General features: G+C 45.2%; 1 protein-coding gene across 2 annotated transcripts; it reads left to right on the forward strand.

Moving 5' to 3' along the window:
- Positions 1–1,139: 1,139 nt before the first annotated feature.
- On the forward strand, positions 1,140–12,281 carry PRCP (prolylcarboxypeptidase). Of its 2 annotated transcripts, XM_053457900.1 has the most exons (10): positions 1,156–1,237; positions 1,277–1,394; positions 7,461–7,601; positions 7,834–7,935; positions 8,559–8,740; positions 9,389–9,546; positions 9,919–10,091; positions 10,292–10,456; positions 11,127–11,314; positions 11,816–12,281. In XM_053457900.1, the coding sequence occupies exons 1-10, from the start codon at positions 1,206–1,208 to the stop codon at positions 12,024–12,026; spliced, it is 1,470 nt and encodes a 489-aa protein (XP_053313875.1). In that variant the 5' UTR covers positions 1,156–1,205; the 3' UTR covers positions 12,027–12,281. The 2 variants fall into 2 exon arrangements, with proteins under 2 accessions (XP_053313874.1, XP_053313875.1); XM_053457899.1 differs by having other exon boundaries at positions 1,140–1,394.
- Positions 12,282–15,150: the final 2,869 nt, after the last annotated feature.

Raw genomic sequence — 15,150 nt, forward strand, 5'->3', positions numbered from 1 at the left:
AGTAATATAACCCCCCAGCGCTGTATACAGTAATATAACCCCCAGCGCTGTATACAGTAATATAACCCCAGCACTGTATACAGTAATATAACCCCCAGCGCTGTATACAGTAATATAACCCCCCAGTGCTGTATACAGTAATATAACCCCCCAGCACTGTATACAGTAATATAACCCCCCAGTGCTGTATACAGTAATAACCCCAGCACTGTATACAGTAATATAACCCCCCAGCACTGTATACAGTAATATAACCCCCCCAGTGCTGTATACAGTAATATAACCCCCAGCGCTGTATACAGTAATATAACCCCCAGCGCTGTATACAGTAATATAACCCCCCAGTGCTGTATATAGTGAATTTCCCGGCTCAAACACCACACCAAGCTGTTGCTTTATGGCAATACTAATGAAGTCCGTTCCACCATAGACTTTCATTAGTCAGAGAGTCTGACTGGGTGATTCTATTATTTCCCCCACCCAGTTACAAAGAGTAGCCACCCGGAAATATATGTGGCCAGACAGCCTAGTAATACGGCTACATATATATTCCATAAGGCCCATAGGTTTATTTCCAAGGAGGAAGACATGCGTACATCTGGCCAGGCGAACTGCAAGTACTTTTACACCCTTATTAATAAATAAATATATTATGTTTTTTTTTTTTTTATTATTTTTATTTTATTCATTTTAATCAAGTTATAACCACATGACACTGCGGCCCGGCGGGTAACTCTCACCCTGTCTCGGCCTGTGTGCTTGGTGTGTGGAGGGCAAGAGATCTGAGCAACCATTTTTATTGGTTCGTTAGTGTTATGCATATAATATATAAATAATCTATACATACACATAATATATACATATAACATATACATACAGATAATATATACATATAACATAGACATACAGATGATATATACATAGAATCTATACATACATATAAATATATATTAATATATATATGATCTCTATTCACAGATGTGTTTTTGATCTGATACTTTGCTGAGTTGTAAACAGATGGAATGACGTCACGGCAGGCGGATCTCCCCGGAACTCTGAGAGATACAGTGTATCCAGTGACTGGCCAATCGGAGCCGCTGCATTACCACAGCACTGAACGGGTTAAGGGGGAAGTGAACGTGCTGGCCCCTCCCCCGCCTGCCCCGTCCAGCCGGGATTCCCCGGACCTCCAGCGGCAGTCAGTCATGGCGTTTACGAGGAGCAGCGCGGGGCCGGCGGGGCCGACGGGGCCGACGGGGCCGACGGGGCCGACGGTGGGCGGATGGCTGGCACTGGCCCTGCTCCTGGTGTCTGCTGGACAGACCTGCAGCTTTTCTCTTGGGTCTGATCGCAGCCCTGGACCCACATACAGAACGTATTACTTTACCCAGAAGGTAAGGGGGCTGAAAGGGACGGGGGGCAAATAGAGAGGGGGAGATTACCTGTCTGGGGCAAATAGAGAGGGGGAGAGTACCTGTCTGGGGCAAATAGAGAGGGGGAGAGTACCTGTCTGGGGCAAATAGAGAGGGAGAGAGTACCTGTCTGGGGCAAATAGAGAGGGGGAGAGTACCTGTCTGGGGCAAATAGAGAGGGGGAGAGTACCTGTCTGGGGCAAATAGAGAGGGAGAGAGTACCTGTCTGGGGCAAATAGAGAGGGGGAGAGTACCTGTCTGGGGCAAATAGAGAGGGAGAGAGTACCTGTCTGGGGCAAATAGAGAGGGGGAGAGTACCTGTCTGGGGCAAATAGAGAGGGGGAGAGTACCTGTCAAGAGGGGCAGAGAACTGCACTGGCTCGCTATTGCCTTCTCAGCAGTGAAAGAGTTAACTCCAAATGTCAGCGGAGGGGAGTGACGTGGGGGTTGGGTGCGTGATGGGAGTTGCAGTGCGTAAAGGCTCAGGAAGCACAAGTTTCCTTTTTATGTACCCCCCTGCCGTGACATCCATGCCTGAGTGTGATGAGAGTGGTAGAGGCTCCAAAGACTAGCAGGAGTGGGAGTGATGGGGGTTGTGGACTCGGTGTCAGGAGAATGAGGCTGCCGGTCTGTGCTGAGGGTGCTGGGAGTTGTCCGCAGCATGTGATCGGGGTGGGGATGTTCTCATCACGAGTCCTGGGTTGCGCAAGCTGCAGTTCCCTGTGTCTGCGAACCATCGCTCCCTGCCCCCAGATGCCCCTGAAGCGGGCCCTGCACCTATTTCACAGGTAACTACCATCAATCACAGCCAGACCCCGCCGGCAGATCGGCCCCATCCAGCCCCCGTCTAGTCACCCTTTTCTCCTGTAAAAACTCAAACCTTAATCAGCCGTTGGTCTCGTCTTAGATTCAGGAGCCGTATGTCTATCCCATGCGTGTTTAATCCCCTCACTGTATTACCCTCTACCACTTCTGCTGGGAGGCTGTTCCCCACCCTCTCAGTAAAGTAAAACTTCCTTCCATTCCATCTCTCTCTCTCTCTGCAGTGGGTTGAGATAATCAGTATTTTTGGGCAGTATAAAAGTATATGGACGATGTTTTAACCCCGTCCTCCCCACACCTCTGGCACCCATATATATTTGGTGTGCAGTGCAAGGGTGACTGCGTGATGAACTCATCCTGTCCACAGTTCAGGTTGTTGCGCTCACCCCCCCCCCCCCCCCGGCTTCGGCTTTAATGTCTTTTAGGGCTGAAAAATCTGCCCCCCGACCCTCGGCTCTCACAGGCTTTAAGCTCCGCACCAGAGTTCCTTTGTATAAACAACCCTAACATTTTGTAGGGACTTCTCGCTGTGACTGCCCTGTGGTGCCTGTTTGCTGTCATCTAAGACACCATTAGTCATGAGGCCCTTACGGACTGCCTGGGGCAACTAGCAATGCAGTTGGTCTCGCCATGGGCAGTTTAGAATGGTGGGGGTCACTGTAGTCTCGTCTTAAATTCAGGAGCCATATTAGCCTCTACCACTTCTGCTGGGAGGCTCTTCCACTGATCTACCACCCTCTCAGTAAAGTGGTGGCTTAAGGGTATTATCTGCCACACGAGTGGCAATTAAGTGACAGATTGGGCATGCTGGGCACCAGAATGTAGATTAAATTCCAATAACCTAGTTATTTAAAGAGCTGCGACAGCAACCGTTCTGATTTAGGGCATAAATAAAAAAGTAAAAAAACCTAAAAAAAATTAAATTAAAATAAATAAAATTAAAAAGCATAAAAAAATGTGAAAAAATAAAACAAAAATTGAAGAAAAAAAATTAAAATGTAAAAATAAAATGAAAGACATAAATAAAATAAAAAATGTAAAAAAAAAAAAAAAAAAAATTTAAAATGAATAGAAATAATAAAAAAAAATGTTTGAGCTCCGCACCGAACAAAACGCGTGAGTCCAATCCTGTGATCTTCGGCCAACATTAATTATTTAACCCTCCGCAGGCGCTAACTGACCTCTATCCCAAACATTTACCCAAGTGTAACACCGCAGCCCCGGATTTAACATTAACTGGAGCCACGTAAGGCTTGTTTTCGAGCCGCGACAGCCTGGCCCCGCCGGCCAGCGAGAGAGAACTTTTAATTGCGAATCCAAAGAAAAGCCCGAGCGGGAAACAATAGCCATTGTCCGGCAATCGACTTAAATAAGGAAGTAGTTGTTTGAGTGAAACTGTGGATTTATTCACTGCGATAAAAGGGTCAAACTGCACGCTTCCAAACCACACCGGAAAGCAGTCTCATTTCCTCAGGACTGCTTCCTCCAAATAAACCAGGGAGACACAAATCACAATAGCTGCTCATTTATTATTATGATACGGGATGTTATTTTTTTTTATCTGTTAATTAGAAAAAATTATTTGAGCAGATGTCGCGTTGTCGGAAAAATCTGTAATAACCATACGTGCCAAGTGTCCTGGATTTCCATTTTTATGTCCCTTTTGTTTTGTCATCCTGGTCATTTTTTTGGGTGGGGTTTATGCAGAGCTGTGGATTTGATAGGTGCGCTGGAATTCTGGTGGCATTTGGGCATCGGCCAAACGCTTGTTAGAGCCCGTGAAGTCGGCTGAAAGGTCTCAGAAGACGTTTAAGAACAAAAGAGAATCCAAGCCATTGGCTATCGGCCTGGAAGGGGTTAAAAGCCGTTTCTAAGGCTCTGGGACTCCAGCGAGCTGCGGTGAGAACCGCTATCTAGAACCGGAGAACACGTGGAACCGCGGAGAACTTTCCTGGGAGCCGCGGGCCGGCCGGCCGGCCAGAAGACCTCCGAGAGCTCACTGGCGTGAGCACCACCATAAGAAACAGACACCCCTGCAAGCCGAGGACCCCCGCCGGCCAAAAACAACCCAACACCTCGTCTCACGTTTGCCAAAAAACATCCTTTTTACCCCGAGGCTTCGGGGGGGGGGGGTTGGATAATCTCCAGACTGGAAGAAGAGAGAAGAGCGGCCAACATTCCTCCCCAGCAACGGGAAAGACTCTCTTGCCGGTTACCGCCATCGCAACCAGTTTATAGGCTGAGGGGGCAATTACTTTGTCACGCGGGTGATGGGGGTTATCTGCGGCATGAATATCGGGGGTATTGCCCCCACCACGTTTTGGCGAGTCCCGTCTAATTTCTCAGGGCTTTATTACTCGGAAGGAGTCTCGTTTAACCCAAAAGAGACTCTTCGGCCGTTTAAAGCCCCCTCTCTTTATATTATGATTAGTTGGAGGATCCGAAACATTTAAAGCAGAAGTAGAGAATACCGTTTAAATGCTGTACAAAAAGTCAGCGCTACCACTTCTGCTGGAAGGCTGTTGCACTTATCCACCACCCTCTAGTAAAATAAAACTAGCAGAGTGTGAGGGTTTCGAGGAATTTCGGTGAATATTCTTTAGGAATGGAAGTTTTTGGAAGCGGCTGCAGGCTGACTCCGCGTCGGCCCCTTCCGGCAGTCCTCGCTCCGGCACTTTGTTTTGTCTGCGTTCATGTTGGTGATAATATCGCCTCTCGTTCCGGGCAGAGATTTCTGCGGCGTTTGCGTTCCCAGCGGGTATTTTGTCTTCTGCGCCAGGGGTAAATTCCGCCCCATAAACACTCTGAACTCATCCATGAAATAAACTCTTATAGTCTTTCTTCTGTAATGCATATCTGCCAAGTATCCCTGATTAGGCTGTCTAGTCCCTCCCTGATGCCCCTCTTTTCTAGGAGGTGGGAATGTTTGCTGGGTATGAGGGGATCGCAGGGTTCTACGGCCCTAAAAGCCCCGATAATGTGTATAGAAACAGCAGGGAATGGGTTAATAAATTAAACGGGGTAAATAAACCCCATTATTCTTCTAAATGCCCCACCCGCTTACACAAATACCCCGCAATAGGGCACAAAGTCGCTTAAACAAGTTTGGAGAAAGCCCAGGAATATTTGGAGGGTGGGGGTATAAGCTGCATACAAGGTGCGGGCATCGGTAGAACGGGTATGGTTTCTTTGGTCAGGTCACACACCCCGGGCCGGGGCAGATTTCAGGGGGGGACGCTGGAGCCTCCGAGGTGTTTCCCCTGTAATGACCGGCCAGCGGGTCCCATCCGTTCACAGGAAACGCGTCGGCGTCGGAAGAACGGTCTACTGTCAGTCCGGCCAAAGCCTCTGTGTGTGTGTGCGCACGTGTATGTATGTATGTATGTGTGTATGTGTGTATGTTGTGTACGCATGCATGTGAGACTGTTGAGTCTTCAGTTGCAGTTGACGCCATTTATTGGGCCAACATATAAGAAGATCTTGGGTAACAAAGCATTGGAACCCTTGAGGTCTCTTCTTAAGATGGATTTTACAACTTAGTCAATTTAGACATACGGCTCCTGAATCTAAGACGAGACCAACGACTGATTAAGATTTGAGTCTTTACAGCAGGAGAAATGGGCGACTAGACGGGGGCCGCCGGGGGCCGATGTGCCGGAGGGGTCTGGGTTTTTTTTGTATCGAAGGCTTTTTGCGTTTGGTTGTCTCGGGATTGTCTCCTCTTCCTGTCCGCCCGGCCGCAGGGAGGAAATCCTCCCTCTATCTGTTGGTTGGGATGAGGAAGCCGAGCAGACAGGATGAGCAGAAAATCAGCTTCTTGGCGTCTGTCAGAAGAACAAAGATATTTAAAGCCGGCGTTAATGAACTCGTTTCCCGGCCTCGGCTTTATCTCCTCTCGCTACAGAAAAAACAAGCGTTTGATTAAATAACCAGAACTTTCCGGCCCATCTTACTGTATACAGCGCTGGGGGGTTATATTACTGTATACAGCGCTGGGGGTTATATTACTGTATACAGCGCTGGGGGGTTATATTACTGTATACAGCACTGGGGGGTTATATTACTGTATACAGCGCTGGGGGTTATATTACTGTATACAGCGCTGGGGGTTATATTACTGTATACAGCGCTGGGGGTTATATTACTGTATACAGCGCTGGGGGGTTATATTACTGTATACAGCGCTGGGGGTTATATTACTGTATACAGCGGTGGGGGTTATATTACTGTATACAGCGCTGGGGGTTATTACTGTATACAGCGCTGGGGGTTATATTACTGTATACAGCGCTAGGGGGGTTATATTACTGTATACAGCGTTAGGGGGGTTATATTACTGTATACAGCGCTAGGGGGGTTATATTACTGTATACAGCGCTAGGGGGGTTATATTACTGTATACAGCGCTAGGGGGGTTATATTACTGTATACAGCGCTGGGGGTTATATTACTGTATACAGTGCTGGGGGTTATATTACTGTATACAGCGCTGGGGGGGTTATATTACTGTATACAGCGCGGGGGGTTATATTACTGTATACAGCGCTGGGGGGTTATATTACTGTATAGAGCGCTGGGGGGTTATATTACTGTATACAGCGCTGGGGGGTTATATTACTGTATACAGCGCTGGGGGGTTATATTACTGTATACAGCACTGGGGGTTATATTACTGTATACAGCACTGGGGGTTATATTACTGTATACAGCGCTGGGGGGTTATATTACTGTATACAGCGCTAGGGGGGTTATATTACTGTATACAGCGCTAGGGGGGGTTATATTACTGTATACAGCACTGGGGGGTTATATTACTGTATACAGCGCTAGGGGGGTTATATTACTGTATACAGCGCTGGGGGTTATATTACTGTATACAGTGCTGGGGGTTGTATTACTGTATACAGCGCTGGGGGTTATATTACTGTATACAGTGCTGGGGGGTTATATTACTGTATACAGTGCTGGGGGTTGTATTACTGTATACAGCGCTGGGGGTTATATTACTGTATACAGTGCTGGGGGTTAAATTAATGTATACAGCGCTGGGGGGGTTATATTACTGTATACAGCGCTGGGGGGTGTTATATTACTGTACAGGAGAGTCTGATGGGGTTGAATAGAATTTATGGGTTTAAAAAACAAAACAAAACATTTTTTTGGCACCAAATCCGTGTCCCTCCCCTCCTCCGTGTCGCACGTTCTAATAACTTTTTGTTTTTGTAGGTTGACCATTTTGGTTTTTACGAGGACTCCGTGTTTAAGCAGCGCTACCTGATCTCCGACACGCATTGGAAGAAACCTGGAGGCCCCATCTTGTTCTACACCGGCAACGAGGGCGACATTACCTTATTCTGCAATAACACAGTAAGCTTCCCGGTCTCGTCTTAGATTCAGGAGCCGAATGTCTATCCCGTGCATGTGTAATCCCCTCATTGTATTACCCTCTACCACTTCTACTGGGAGGCTGTTCCACTTATCTACCACCCTCTCAGTAAAGTAAAACTTCCTTCCTCAGCCTCTGACCCGCAGGATAAATAAATACATTTGTTTTGTTCATGAAGTCTTTAGGTACTTATTCTGTATTTTTCCTCCCCAGGGGTTCATGTGGGATGTGGCTGAGGAGCTGCAGGCGATGCTGGTCTTTGCCGAGCACCGATATTATGGAGACTCCATGCCGTTTGGGGATTTATCGTTTAGCGTAAGTCGGATCCAAATAACTTTGTCAGAGTTTCTTACAAAGTCTTAAAATTAAATTAATATAACCCCCCCTGTCTGTTACCCCCTCGCTGCTTTGTATGCGGGCGCCGCCATCTTGCTGCCCCGTCACAGAGTATAAATCGCCCCCTCGCCCTGAGATATCTGTGGTAATGGCGTTACGGAGGGACCTGCGCGGCTGGAAACAATCTCTAGCGCTAGAGGCTCATGCGCTGTCCGCTAAAACAATGTGAGGGGAGAACAGGAAGCGGCTTCCAACTTCCTGCTCAGGCTGACAGGAGGGAGGGAACAGGAAGCGGCTTCCAACTTCCTGCTCGGGCTGACCTGGAGGGAGGGAACAGGAAGCGGCTTCCAACTTCCTGCTTGGGCTGACTGGAGGGAGGGAACAGGAAGCGGCTTCCAACTTCCTGCTCGGGCTGACGAGAGGGAGAGAACGGGAAGCGGCTTCCAACTTCCTGCTCGGGCCGACGGGAGGGAGAGAACGGGAAGCGGCTTCCAACTTCCTGCTCGGGCTGACGGGAGGGAGAGAACAGGAAGCGGCTTAAATATATGATTCTTATCTCATCATCTGCAGAGAAATCAATATAACTCCAATTATTTTTCTAGGATCCCAAATACTTGAATTATTTGACGTCTGAACAGGCGCTCGCGGACTTCGCGGTTTTAATCCGATTCCTTAAAGAGAGCATTAAAGGGGCTGAAGACAGCGCGGTTATTGCCATCGGAGGGTCCTACGGGGGGATGTTGGCAGCCTGGTTTAGGATGAAGTATCCTCATGTTGTTGATGGGTAAGTAAACCCCCCCCCTGGCGCTGTATATAGCAATATTATTATTGTTTTATATAGCGCCATCAAATTCCGTAGCGCTGTACGATGGGTGGACAGGACATAACAAGTGGTATATAACATAACAAATTGACTTGCAGAGACAACAGGTGAGGAGGGCCCTGCTCAGGTAATATACCCCCCTCCCCAGCGCTGTATAGAGTAATATAACTCCTCCTCTGGCGCTCTGTACAGTAATATAAGCCTTCCCTGGTGCTGTGTAAAGTTATATATAAAATCACATTATTCTAAACTGAGATTAGTATTTATTGTCATAATTATGCTATTATTGTTGTGTTGTATTTTTATATTTCTGTGAAATTGCCTATTTATAGTCTGAATTTAATTAAAAAGAAAAAAAATACATTTACTCAGTAATAACGTTAATGTAAATATTCTACATCGCCATTAATTAATGTTAACGTTTTGGCATTTGTTGTAAGATTTTATATAAAAATCCATCTGTAAACATATTTGTAAACTAATGGAATCCAAACAACAATTATCAACGGAAACTGATAAGAGGCCCAATGCCATTGCTTAGCTCTGGCTCTGAATGGGTTAACACAGGGTACCATTGATAATAATTAACCCTTATTTCTCCTCTCCTAGGGCTCTAGCTTCGTCCGCCCCAATCTGGCAGTTCGAGGATCTGGTTCCGTGTAACACTTACTATCAAATCGTCACCAATGACTTTAAAAAAAGCGGCCCCGGGTGTTCGGAGAGCGTCTTAAACTCCTGGGCCGCCATTAACCGCGTGGCGGAAACCAGTAAGTGGTCTGCATACGTTCATATACGTCATTTTCCGTTCTTCGGTTGAAGTCCTTGTCCTGTAGATTTTGATGTCATAAAAGAAACTTTGCAATGTAAAACTTGCCAGCAAACCCCCCTGACTCCTTATCATACTGCCTGTGGGAAACCATAGAATGGCTCGGTCTAAATGGCCCAGTCGGACTCTCTGGTTAATGAAAGTCTATGGTGGAACGGACTTCATTAGCGTCGCCATAAAGCATCAGCTCAGTGTGGTGTTTGAGCCGGGAAAGTCACCCAAAATATCACATGACTGACAGCAATGGCAGCTCAAGGTCTGCAGATAAAGGGATTTATTCCGCTATATACGGTAACTTTGTTATTTTAATCAGGTGACGGCTTGCAGTGGTTGTCCAACGCGTTTCACCTGTGCGCGCCGCTCAAAAACAAGGACGACGTGGGCGCGTTTAAAGGCTGGTTGATCGAGACGTGGGTGAGCCTGGCTATGGTGGACTATCCGTATCCGGCCAACTTTTTGGAGCCCCTTCCTGCCTGGCCTATCGAGGTAAGCGAGGCCTTTGTCCTTTCTTTGTCATATCGATACAATGTAACGGCAAAAATCACTTTACTGCTGCTGTAAAATAAAGAAAAGTTCCTACTCTGTACCGAAAAATATCCACTTATCCATATGTTTAATTTATTGGTGAAAATGAGGAATTTTTGGTAAAATAGAATTGTTTTTTATTTCCGCTTCCGCCTCCGCAGGTCGTCTGCAAATTTCTGAAGAACCCGAAATCCGAAGAGAGAGAGCTTCTGGAGAATATTTTCCAGGCGGTGAACGTTTATTATAATTACACGGGGAACGCGCCGTGCCTCAACACGTCCCAGACGGCGTCCGGCAGCCTCGGCGACCTGGGCTGGAGCTATCAGGTGACCTTATATACACTAATCCTAGAGGTCCAGGGTACTGAATGTATTGAGCCGTCGGAGAATAAAAACCAGCGGTAACGTTTTACTGGTTTCCATGGTTACTGTTCCACGTTTAGGATGCATTTTATAATTGTATTTTCTTTTTTGAATTTGGGTATTCCCCCCCCCTTAAGACCCCTCCGCTCCAGTGAGTGAGGAGAGGGAGGGCCGCGCAGGGGCCGAATCATATAAATCGCGTAAATAAAATGAGTTTATGGGAATTGCTTCCGACGTCAGAAACTGAGAAGATAAACAAGAAATTCCTGTGTAATGAGTTTCCCTCCGGAGCGCAGGATAAATGGAGTGTTAATTAATATTATATAAGGGGGTGTGGTTACAGGCGTGGCTGGGGTGAAGTATTTAGAATAATAATTCGGTTTTTTTAACCCGTTTAATTTATAAAGCCGTTTCCTGCTGTTTCTATACACATTATCGGGGCTTTTAAGGCCGTAGAACCCTGCGATCCCCTCATACCCAGCAAACATTCCAACCTCCTAGAAAAGAGGGGCATCAGGGGAGCAAAAGGGGACATTAGGGTTTTGGGAGGGACTGGCCAGGCTGAGGAGGGTCACTTGGCAGGTATGTGTTTGTAAGAGACGGGGGCTGTGATGCTGTTGGTACGTTTTCGCAGGCCTGCACGGAAATGGTGATGCCGTTCTGCTCGGACGGAGTTAGCGATATGTTTGAGCCCCGTACGTGGGATCTGCAGGCCTATTCTGACGATTGCTACAAGCAGTGGGGGGTCCGGCCTCGCGCTTCCTGGATTACGTCCGTTTACGGCGGCAAGAACATCAGTTCCTACAGCAACATCATCTTCAGGTGAGAAGATCCGTGATAAATAGTATACATAACGTATTTCGAAAAAAATTCAAATGTTTGTGAAATAAACTGGGAGGCCGTTCCACGTATCCACCACCCTCTCAGCTGAAAATATTGAAACCATCATTTGTACAAAAAAAAAGAGTATTTTTTTTCACTCAGTAAACTTCTTCTGCACCTTGGAAGGTTTCCTGCAGGGGCCACAAAACTGTAAAATAGCCAGCAATAAATTTACAGAACATAAAACTGCTTTTAATACCCAAACAAAACCAAAGAAGTGCAAACGAAAGTTCTGAGCTCACTTTCTTTTTGCGGGTGTCGTCGGGGCTGCTTTATCGGTTTCAGGAGCCGTATGTCTATCCCATGCATTTTTAAATCCCCTCACTGTATTACCCTCTACCACTTCTGCTGGGAGGCTGCTCCACTTATCTACCACTCTCTTGTTTTAGATTCCGGCCTTTTATTCTAACCGGGACATCTGTTATTTTTTTCTTCTCGCAGTAATGGCGGTCTTGATCCGTGGTCTGCCGGCGGAGTGAAGGAAAGCATCAGCGACTCCCTGGTGGCCATTGTGATTCCCGAAGGCGCGCATCACCTGGACCTGCGCTCTAACAGCGCTTACGACCCGCGCTCCGTCCTGCAGGCGCGCGCACTGGAAGTGCAGTACATGAAGAAATGGATCGAGCAGCACAGGGCCAGGAACGGCGTGTGACATCATCACTCCATATACCTCTGCCGGTCGTACCCGCACAGCCGGTGACCCTGATAACCTCACTCAGGACTATGATTTTCCTATTCTTATAGATTTCACTTTCAAACAACAAATACCGTTTATTTTTTTCTGTTTTTTTTTAAAAAAAATAAATAGTATTTTCAAAAATATTCCTACAGGCGGGATTTATGTCGTTCCTTAACTATTTCCTTTTTAAATAAAAAAAAAAAAAAGCCACTTACAAAAATATTACAATTAACTCTTTAATCTCCACCATGAGGACCTTTTTATGTCTAGGTTTAGGAGGCAGTAAGGAGGGGGATAACCCGCATTCTCATCACTAACATCTTCCACGGAGTTTTAAATATTAATTGGTGTGTGTATATATATATATATATATATATATATATATATATATATATATATATAGTGGGATTCTGAAGCAGTCTTAAATGTGGTGTTATCACCATAGCAACTAATGTAACAATGCAACTTTTTGTACCAGATTAATATTAATGGGGAAAAAAAACAGTGTGAAAATCTGGTGAAAATAAATAATAATAATAATAAAAAAAAAAAGTCAGAAATATTGGGGTTAAATCAGAATATTTTATGGGTAGGTCCCAAACTACAAACACAATGTAATTATATATAATGATTAATTATTGAAATAACGTCCACCCATCATTCCTCCATAAACATTATTATAGAGTGCAGCTAAACACAACATTTGTCTGATTAATGGGAGAACTTGTAATGAATGCAGAATTATTTCCTTGATATTTTTTTTTTTTATATTCAGAGGACTGGCTTCCTCTGTATTTTTTTTATTTGTTTTTAATTCTTTTGGGTATTGTCCTTTCTATGATTTAACTTTTTTTTTTATTATCTGATGTTCTGTAAGATCTTGCAGCGGCAATAAAAATGTTTGCCCAGGAATGTGTTTTTTGTTTTTGTATTTTTTTTTTCTGTTTGTATTCCAATTCTTTGGTAGCCGGGTCTTTAAAAAAAAATAAAAAATCAGTTTTTAATGATGTAATGATGAAATTTTATTTTATTGTAGAACAGCCTCCCGGCAGAAGTGGTAGAGGGTAATACAGTGAGGGGATTAAACATGCATGGGATAGGCATACGGCTCCTGAATCTAAGACGAGACCAACGACTGATTAAGGTTTGAGTCTTTACAGCAGGAGAAACGACAGACTAGATGGGGGTCCGGATGGGGCCGATCTGCCGGCGGGGTCTATGTTTCGAGTTAAGTGAATTTCATGTATTTAATACTAAAGACTTTTTTTGGAAAGAATACAGAAACGACAAGTTCATACCTCTTGTGTGTCCCTGTTTGCTTTGGTCAGTCCCTCTCTGAGCCCCAAATCCCAGCATCTTGGTTCCTTCTCATCTCCTACCAGCAGAGGGCACTGTCGCCCCTGCCAAGAGAGCTCAAACCCCGGGATACTCAATTGCTGCAAAATATGAGAAATGTTACAATATTCTAAAAAATATCACCCATAAAACTGGTTAAAAGGTGCAGAATATGATTAGATATAGATATATATATATATATTAATAACGTGGTGTCTTCTAGCCCCCATTCTATTCATTTTGTAACGGTCCAGAAGTGTGTATTGATAATAACATTTAAGTTTTTGCTGATGACGCTGAATTTGTCCGGTAATAAAATCCGTCCACGGAATATATTAAATAAATTGAGTGACGGGTCAGAGAAATTTAAATATCTTAGTTTTTATTATTATTTATTCATTCATATGGCGCCGCCATAGTCCGCAGCGCTGTAAACAGGACATGTAGTGCATCGCGTAACAATTTGGACGGGGATAGAAGGTAAGGAGGAGGGCCCTGCGGATATTAACACAATAGTGAAACATCAAGTAAATGTATGGATCAAGGAGAAAAAATTGTGTGCTGTGTAGGTTAAAAAAAACAAATAATTCTGGGTGCACCGATACATTTGCATATGGGGCAGCGAGGTGATGTCACAAGGTGGCTACCGTCACCACCTTGCAAAAAAAAATATTGATCCATACGTTTGCTTTGGATTTTTACATAGTGTATAGGTACTTTTATCAAACAAAGACTGACGGCAGATCGGCCCCCGTCGGCCCGTCTAGTATGTCCTTTTTCTCCTGCTGTAAAGACTCAAACGTTAATCAGTCTTTGGTCTCGTCTTAGATTCAGGAGCCGTAATGTCTATCCCATGCATGTTTAATACCCTCTACCACCTCTGCTGGGAAGCTGTTCCACTTATCTACCACCCTCTCAGTAAAGTAAAACTTCCTTCCATTCCATCTCGGCCTCTGACCCTCTGGTGTTGGATTCTGGTCTCTTGTTGAATGTCCCCCGCTGTCACTCTGTTAAATCCTGAAGTATCTTTAACTCCTCCGTTTTTGTGCCGCGATGCCTGCGTTATAAGTAAACCATTCTAATGAAAGTTCTGCCCCGCGGGAGGCGAGTGTAATAAAATGGGGGGGGGGGCAGCTGAGTTATAGTTGTTACCTCCGGAGGTGCAGGTCACGGAGTCATTTACCGAGCAGCCCCTGGTTCCGGCAGCAGTGGCCCCGCGGGGCCGGGCGTCCTGCTGCTAACATTATTAATACCATCAACTAACGGCAGGAATTTGGCGGAGAAAAAAGTCTTTTTTCCATCCGATGGATAATGAAAGCGCGATCCCCGCCGCGGAGCTGACATCTCCCCGTCAGCAGACGCCGTTATCGGTGTATTTAATTATCACTGATAATATTTTAATTAGATTTTAATAATTGCAATTTATATGAAGTTTCTGTTTAAAATTAAACTTTTCTCCCGCATAATCTGTGAAGAATTCTTCGGATTTCGCTGGATATTATCCAGAGAAAAGGTTCATTTTATACATTTCCAGGGATTTCTTTATCACCAAAAAAAAAAAATTGGTCGGTTTTTTTAAAAGCCAAAACTGGAAAAATTAGCAAAAACATTCCACTGGTTTCCATGGCAACTGCTCCAAATTTTCCTCTATGGTACAGGGTACAGTTTTATCTGTGGCAAGGAGGGCTGGCATTGTCTGACCAGAGGGGCAGATAAAAGCCACATGATCCCATTGGCCTCTTGCCCACCCAGTAATTATCAT

The sequence above is a fragment of the Spea bombifrons genome, chromosome 2, assembly GCF_027358695.1.
Source record: "Spea bombifrons isolate aSpeBom1 chromosome 2, aSpeBom1.2.pri, whole genome shotgun sequence".
Lineage (NCBI taxonomy): Eukaryota > Metazoa > Chordata > Amphibia > Anura > Pelobatidae > Spea > Spea bombifrons.